The 7,669-nt window shown below is 49.6% G+C and overlaps 1 protein-coding gene across 1 annotated transcript in view; it reads left to right on the forward strand.

Moving 5' to 3' along the window:
* Positions 1-7,445, forward strand: part of LOC103770110 (tetraspanin-4-like) — a gene marked incomplete at both ends in the record, with an annotated part of 8,220 nt that extends 775 nt beyond the window's left edge. The window contains one exon of the mRNA XM_008937361.1: positions 7,371-7,445. Coding sequence (XP_008935609.1) covers positions 7,371-7,445 — 75 coding nt within the window. The remainder of the gene's footprint in view (positions 1-7,370) is intronic.
* Between the last annotated feature and the right edge of the window lie 224 nt (positions 7,446-7,669).

Here is a 7,669-nt window from a genome sequence, read left to right on the forward strand (position 1 = left end):
GTGTTTTATCAAAATGGGGTTTGTCCCTCTCAGAGCTGGACTGGAGGAGCTGTGAGTGCCTGCTGGGGCTGGGCTTGGTGTGTGCTCTGGGTCCTGCTCAGCTAAAGACTGGTCTGAGATCTTGCTGCTCAAGCCCAAAGGCTTCACCGAGAGGTTTGGCAAACCTCAGAGTGATGAAGGTGGGGTTAGCTGGGTGACTCCTTTGTGGTGACTGTTCCTTGTGGTGCTTCACATGCTCATTTTGCTCCCCTGGGAGCTATGGAATGAGCTGAGGCACACAGCCCCCAGGAGGAATCCCCTGTGAACACCCTGAGGTGACTGTCAGATTCCCAGCCTCAGGAGAGGACTCGGCAGGTCCCTGCCTTCAGCAGTTGTTTCTGCTGATGTTTAACCAGCAGAAGTCAGGAGTAGTCAATTTAGGGCAGGAAGGGCTATTTATGGGGCAGATAGGTGGTTTGAAACTAAACCAAACAACAGAAATGAACAGTAAGGTGATTTTGTGAGTGGAAATGTACTCTGGGAAGGCCAAATTCAGTTAGGAGCTCTTTGGATGGGAGAGTTGGGAAGCTTGATCTGATTTGGTAGCAGCACTTCACTCTGCCTGTCCTTTACCTTTGTGTACTGGAGCTGCTCAGTGGCCTCTTTTTTTATTCAATTTCCTTCAGAATGGAGTTATGTTGGAGCTGGGTACAGCTACTTCAATTCTGAATAAGCCCAGCTCCAGGGAGTTGAAATCCAGCTTCGTTAGTCTGTGATATCAATCTACATTAGTCCATAGCTGGTTTTTGTTAAAGATCCCTGAGGATGCCACTGCTCCACTGCTGTCTAAGAGGAGTGTTGTGCTGCAGCTCGAGTGTGACAGGATTTACCATTGAGCTGCAAAGGGAAAGCTGCTGAGCACTGGCAGCCCTTGTGTGTGGCTGTGTGTAACAGGCCCTGCAGGATGGAGTCCTTACACTCCTTCCTCTAGCTCCTGGGCCACCACCCACCCTCTGGCTTTGGTCCACCTCCTACAATCACCTCTTGTTCTGCTGCCTGGAAGGAGAAGGAGGAGGCAAGGATGTGGCAGCTGCAGGTTGGGGGGATGTGCTGCTCTTCCCAGGGTGGGGGGTTTGGGGGAAGACTTGGGGGATGCTGCAGGAGACGTGGAGCACCAGTGGTGGGCTGGGCTGGGAGGGAGCAGGGCAGGAGGAACTGCTCAAGCTGCCTGCGTTGGAGGAGCAGAATTTTGTGTGACAGACACAGCAGGATGTTTGTCTGTGGTCTTGCCTTATGAGTAGTGCTGCTGGTGATGGTGGATAAGGGCTGAGGAGTCCTGAGGAGTCTGCTGGAGTGAATGAGGAATGAGCAGTATCAGGAAGACATTTCAGTCCCTTTATATCTGATACCCTGGGCTGCAGGGCAGGTGAGACTCTGACCTGTACCTTGGTGATCTCCACACATGATGTTTGTGTTGGCCTGTCAGAGCAAACCTGCAGCCTCCTTGGTCTGGGCAGCTGGGAGGTTAAGTGTCAGTGGTAATAATTGCTTCCCTCTGGCAGTTGCCAACGACTTCTGAAAGAAGGGAGCACAGAGGGTTTGAGGAGCAGAGGGCAGGTGGAGGAAGGAGGTTGGAAGCAGAAGTCAGGTTTAATTTGGAGATGAGATTTTTGCATAGCTGTGTGAAACAGAAAGAATCCACGTTGGCTCTGAATTGGGTGTTGAGAATAGACTAAAGCTGCAGTTTTACTGACTTGAAAGGACTTGGTGGCCACCAACTAAGGAGCTGCCAGATAGTCTCTACTCTGGCAGAGGACAACACCTCGTTAACCTCTGAAGAAACATGCCCACTCCTCTTTCTCTGCATTCAGAGAAGCAGAATAATGTGAAAATCTAAAAGTGTGAAGACAAATAAACCAAAGGAAAGGTCCAGCACCCTGTGCCTGCTGCAGGAGCACACAGATGGGGTGGGCTGTGCAGCTGTCATCCTAAGATCTCAGGGAACAAAGAATGGATGTTTGCATCATTCTTCTTTGCTTCAGCAACAACGTGAAGGAACATAAACTTTTCCATCATTACATTTCCCAGGGGAAATCAGAGCAACTGGGATTCCTTGAAATAAGTGTACAACCTGGTGTATGTCATCCTGCATCTAAATGGAGGTGCAAAGTGATGAGTGGAGCAGGTGAACAACGAGCTCGTGCTTCAGTGAGGTTCCTGTGACATTTCTGCTGTTCTGTTCCTGGTTTGACATTTCTGCTGTAACAGAGGTCCCTCTGCTGCAGGCTGAGCTGTAATTGGAAAAGAGCAGCTTTGTTCTGATGGATTGGGTCACTGTAAGGAAGAAATTCCTCACTAGGAGGGTGGTGAGACACTGGAACAGGGGAGCTGTGGATGCTCCATCCCTGGAGGTGTTCAAGGCCAGGGTGGATGGGGTTTGAGCATCCTGCTCTAGAGGGAGGTGTCCCTGCCTGTGGCAGGGGGGCTGGAACAAGATGAGCTTTAAGGTCCCTTCCAACCCAACCCATTCTGTGATTCTATGCCCTGAACAGGTGACAGAGATAATAAGTCAAAAGTCTGACTTAAGAGACTGAGTTCATGGACTTGCACTGGTATTTTTCATGGGTATTTGATGCCTAAGTGCTGTTTCTCTCTTTCATGCTCCAGTGGTGACCTGGCTGATCCCCACGTGTCTGTGTAAACTGTGTCTCTTTTAGGTTAATTGCTTAAAATCATTGTTTGAGGAGCTAAATTGCCTGAATTCTCCACCTTTAGCAGAGGTCTGTGTTGGTGTGCTTGCCCTGAGAAGGGTCATTATTCCATGGCCAGGCCGTGGAATCCCAGCTCAGGATGTCAGAGGGTGATGGATGAAGTTATTTATTATGTGTACTAGAGTATCCCCTGCAGGCAGCCCCAGAGATGAGGATGCTCCTTGTGTGTAGAACCCCTGGTAAGAGCAGGTCCCTGACCAGCACAGCTCACCACCCAAACAGCCAGGACAAATGGAAAGCATCACTCTCCTCATCAGACAGATGGGGAGCTGCAGCAAAGTGAAACGAAGTGCCTCGTGTAGGCTGCCCTGGGAGACTCTGGGAGAGCTCTGAAGCAAACCCAAAGTGTCTAAACCTCAATTCTGTGCCTTTGTCATTCTCTGATTCCAGCAGATCATGTCTGGCTGTCCTGGGTGCTGCAGTGACCTTTGAGAAGTCTTTAGTCCTGGTTCCCATAGTAGGAATGACAGTTTAGGTTTCTTCCATCACGTGTATTACATCCAAACAATAACTAAATAACCCAAGCAAAGGTAGTTTCCAGTTTTTACTTGGCTGAAAGTGCCTAATTGCCACAACTGGCTGGTCTCTCAGAGCTCCATCCACTGCAGGCTGTCCCAGCTGAGCCTCTCAGCCCAACTGGCACATGGCTTTCAGTTAAATGGGAACCAGGGTGTTCAGAGGAGGTGCCAGAAGGGACATGTCAACATGGGCTAAAGCAGTGGGGATTTTTGCAAATAGGAACTTTCTTTTGGGCCATGAAATCCTAGTCACTGGTAAAACCAACACTGGGTCTTTGTGAAGGAAGGAGGTTTAGGTCTATTTGGTTGTTGCAGCACATGTGTCCAGATACCAAGTTTCCAGACTCTTGCAACTTAAATAATAACCCATGTCTTAGAAGGAACCACAGACAGTTCTTTATTTCACCCTTGGCTTTGTGAGGCTTTTCTTTTTCTCCAGAGACTTGGTACAAGGAACGTGGTGTTCTGCTTCTTGTGGGGCTGTGCAATATGGCCAGCAATCCAGTCAGAAGAGACAGGGGATGAATCTTGCTTCTGCAGACCTAAAAAGGCCTTGAATTGACCCAGAGGATTCTTGTTGCCCATACAGGAAGAGATTAGAAAGGGGAAAGGGGTTGAAGTAGAGAAAATGCTGATTCCTCTGTGCTTACCCAGAGCCAGCTGCCTTCTTATAGAGCACCAGGGCTGGGTAAGATGTTCCAGCAGATCCAAGGTAGAAGATGAGTTAGATATACCCTCTTTCCTCTAAGTTGTGCATAATCCTGACTTCATTTTTGTTGTGGAAAAGCTGAAACAATGATTAATGAGGAGGAGAAAGACTTCATTAGAATCATTAACAGACAGATCTATGTGTTCAGCTTGATTTAAATGAGGACCTCATGGTAATAAGCAAGGAGCTCATGACTGTTGCTGGAGTGATCAGAATTAAACCATGATACTAGGTCAGGATCAGCTGAGGAAGGAGCTGATGCTGTAGATGTATCTGAAAGAGCATCCAGACATCCAGAGGTTCTTATTTAGGGAACAGTCCAAGGGGGAAACAAGTGCCTGTGACAGTCTGGACTGTGCTGCTGAGAGCTTTCTGAACTTCAGGCAGCTCCTCTGTAAGAGAAACAGCACTAAAGAAGATGAGGGAGAAGCAAGTGAGTGGGGGAAAAGGAGCATAAAAAGCCCTTCTGTTTTCCATGGTGTTGCTGGATCCAGTCAGAGAGCTGACAGCTCAAACTCCCTTGGTGACAGGGAATTTATTTCAAAGTAACTAAATGAGAAAGAAATGACCTGTGAACAAGTTCACCTCCCTCATTCAGAGCTGCAGAGCAAGCAGCAGAGGCTCATTCCAGCTGGGCAAGTGAGCTGCTGTTGCTCCCCCAGGCCAGGGGGCAAAACTGGGCAAGGTGTGGCTGCAGACACAGCAGCAGGACCAGGAAGGTGCCAGGCAGGGAGCCTGAGAGCCCTGCCCGTCCTGGGCAACGCTGGTCCTCAGGCTCCCCCTTCTCCTGCAGAGTCATTCCCTGGCCTCCCCTGGGCTGGGGAGTGTGGAGGTGGGAGGAGAAGCTTCCTGGAGAGCACAGGACAAGCAGGTCCCTGGATTTCACTCTGGTTCTTGGTCATACCTGCTGTGAAGGGGGACTGGAGGCCATCAGCTCCGGGGGGAAGGCAGAAGGACGTGTGTGGGTGCTGCAGGAGCTGGGAGGATGCTCTGAGGGTGTGAGCAGGCTCTCTGTGCTAGCAGACTTTGCAGGGTTTAGGTGCTGAGCCCTCTCCTCTCTGCTGGACGTGTGAAATGCAGGGTTTTGAAGGCTATAACTTTCCCAGGGAAATCCATTCTCAGTGGGATAAGGCCAAAGGCAGGTGCCTGACCTGGAGCTGCATGTGGTTTCAGATCCTGGCTGTGAACACCAGGGCATGAGAGGATCTCAAACTGAGCCACCAGAACCTTCACCTGGGTGGAATCCTGGAGTAAGGGGCTTCATTCTGAGGAGTAATTGAAATGCTGGTTTTGAAGTTTTTCCCAAAGCTTTTCTCCTTTAGACAGAAACAAGCTCAGAATATATAAGCATAGGCAATGAAGGTTTGGCCAGATGATGAGCTGATGAAACTGGGGTCCTGTGGTAGGGAGTGCTGACCACATTTGTAATGGGAACAAGCCCTTCCTTTGTCCTGGAAATTGCCTGATGGGACCCAGGCTGTGGCAGGGAGGTTCAGAGGGGCACAAGTGGTGTTCAGAGGCAAGTTTTGGGAAGGCCACGCTGTAGGGGTGCCAGAGAACCCCCAGCAGAGTGTCTGGGCAGCTCCCCAAGAGCCCTGTGCTCTGTCCTGGCTCAGGCAGTGCTCTGAGAACCTGCAAAGCAGCAGCAGCTGAGGCTGGTTTGCAAAGCCACACAGAAACTGGGTGGAGAGGATGTGGGCATGGGCCTGGATCATGGGCAGGAATGAGTCCTGTGCTTCACAGCTGGGCAGCAGCAGGATCCAGGGCGAGGGTCGGGTAGGTGGGAAGGTGCTAGCAGTGAAGATTTGAAACCAAACTTTAATTTAAGGCTCGGGGGGCAAAACTCAATGAGTTCTGTAGACAGTGTAATTGTACTAGTGGAAAAAGATATTTTTCCCTTCCTGACCTTTTGCCCTCCATTCAATCACAGAAATCCATGGGTTCAAAGGTTTATTTTTGACTTAGCAGGCAGGGAGGAAGCCCTGATAAGGCTTTGTAGCTATTAAACTTTCATAGGTCTGCAGCCCTGGAGTGGCAGCTAAGCAGACAGTAGCTGTTATTCTCCTGGGGATGGAATTTCAATTAAGTTGGTGTTGCTCAGTATTAGAATTCCAACCTTGCAGGCTGCTAAGTGAATGGAGTTTGTGTTCCAGGGAGCAGCACCTTTCCCTGAGCCTAAAGTTTCCAAAATATCTCTCTCTCCTTTACCCATCTTTGCAAAACTGGGTTTCATTTAATGCTCTGGTAGTGCCTGTTCTGAAGTCCAGGCAGCTGCTGTGCTGGTGCTGCTGCAGACCCATCCAGCATCCTTACAAGAACCAGGGCATGTGGGTTTTCAGAAGTGCTTGGCAATGCCAACAGTTCCTCTCCAAAGTCACTCAGAGCTTCAGAGAATCTGACTGAAATCCCTGTGTCAAAGTCTTTTATCCACACCTTTGAGCTTTTCACTACTGGATTTTAAACAATTCCATGGCTTATGAGGAGTAAATGAGACAGAGGAGCTTTGCTTTGATGTCTTCACTATCCATCAGCCTTGTTCAGTTGATGGGACAAGAGGTGGCTTCAAGTTGCACCAGGGGAGGTTTAGGTTGGATATTACAGAAAATTTCTTCAGCAAAAGGGTTGCCCAGGGCTGTGCCAGGCTGCCCAGGGCAGGGGTGGAGTCCCCACCCCTGGAGGGGTTTCAGAGTCATGTAACTGTGGTGCTGGGGGACATGGTTTAGCAGTGGATTTGGTAGAGTTGGGTTGATGGTTGGACTTGATGATCTTAAAGGTCTTTTCCCACCTAAACAATTCTATGAAACCCACGGGTGATTTTTGTAGCTGCCTGAAAATTCCTCGTAAAGCTGACTTGGTGCACAAGGTTTTTGGTGTGCCTTCCACTCCTTCCACAGTTCACCTTGAAAAGAGCTGGGACTTCATGGTTTATGGCCCTGGCTACCTACTCTTGCAGTGGGAAGTCTCAGCTGTGGATTTTGCTCATATTTTGTTAATTGGAAAGATTTGATGGGGAAATAATAATAAAGCAAGGCTAGCCTGGGAAGAGTTCTGGGGGGTCTCTGTTAAATAGAGCACTGGCCTGCTGGGGGGACAGGTCTTTGGGGGGTTTATGCTGTGCTTCTGAGGTCAGTGGTGCAGAGGAGCCATACGTAAGCCCAGACACTGTTGTGTTTGCTGCCCAGCCCTTCCCTTCCCCTGCTCTCTCAGTTGCTGCCTGTCCTGTGCCTTCTGTTCTGCTGGAGCACAGCAGCTTGGCATCTTGCTGCCTGCGTGATGCCCACTCCCCTTTCTGCATGATCTGCTGAGAGTCCCTGCTGTGCCCCCAGAAAAAGCTGAAAGAGGTGTTGATGGTGGCTTTTTTTTTTCTCCCCCTGCCCCTTCTTCTCTTGGCAGTTTTTTATCATGCTGTTAATCATATTTCTGCTGGAGCTCACCGTTGCGATCCTGTTCTTCCTCTACTCCGACAAGGTAAGTCAAATCCTTCATTTTTCTTTCCCCTTCAGCAAATTTTTATGCCCCTTTTGCCTATAAATAAATCATGAAGCACTTGGCTTGGTATGCACATCATGCTCCTGTCTTCCTTGAGACACCCCTCTCGGAAGGAGCTCTCTCAGAATGCACAAACAGCCTCGCAGGACTGGGCTCTCCTGCTTGCTCATGTGCACAGCTCAAGGTCACAGATATTGCCAAGT

This window comes from Merops nubicus, unplaced genomic scaffold (assembly GCF_000691845.1).
Source record: "Merops nubicus isolate BGI_N331 unplaced genomic scaffold, ASM69184v1 scaffold3733, whole genome shotgun sequence".
NCBI classification, from domain to species: domain Eukaryota; kingdom Metazoa; phylum Chordata; class Aves; order Coraciiformes; family Meropidae; genus Merops; species Merops nubicus.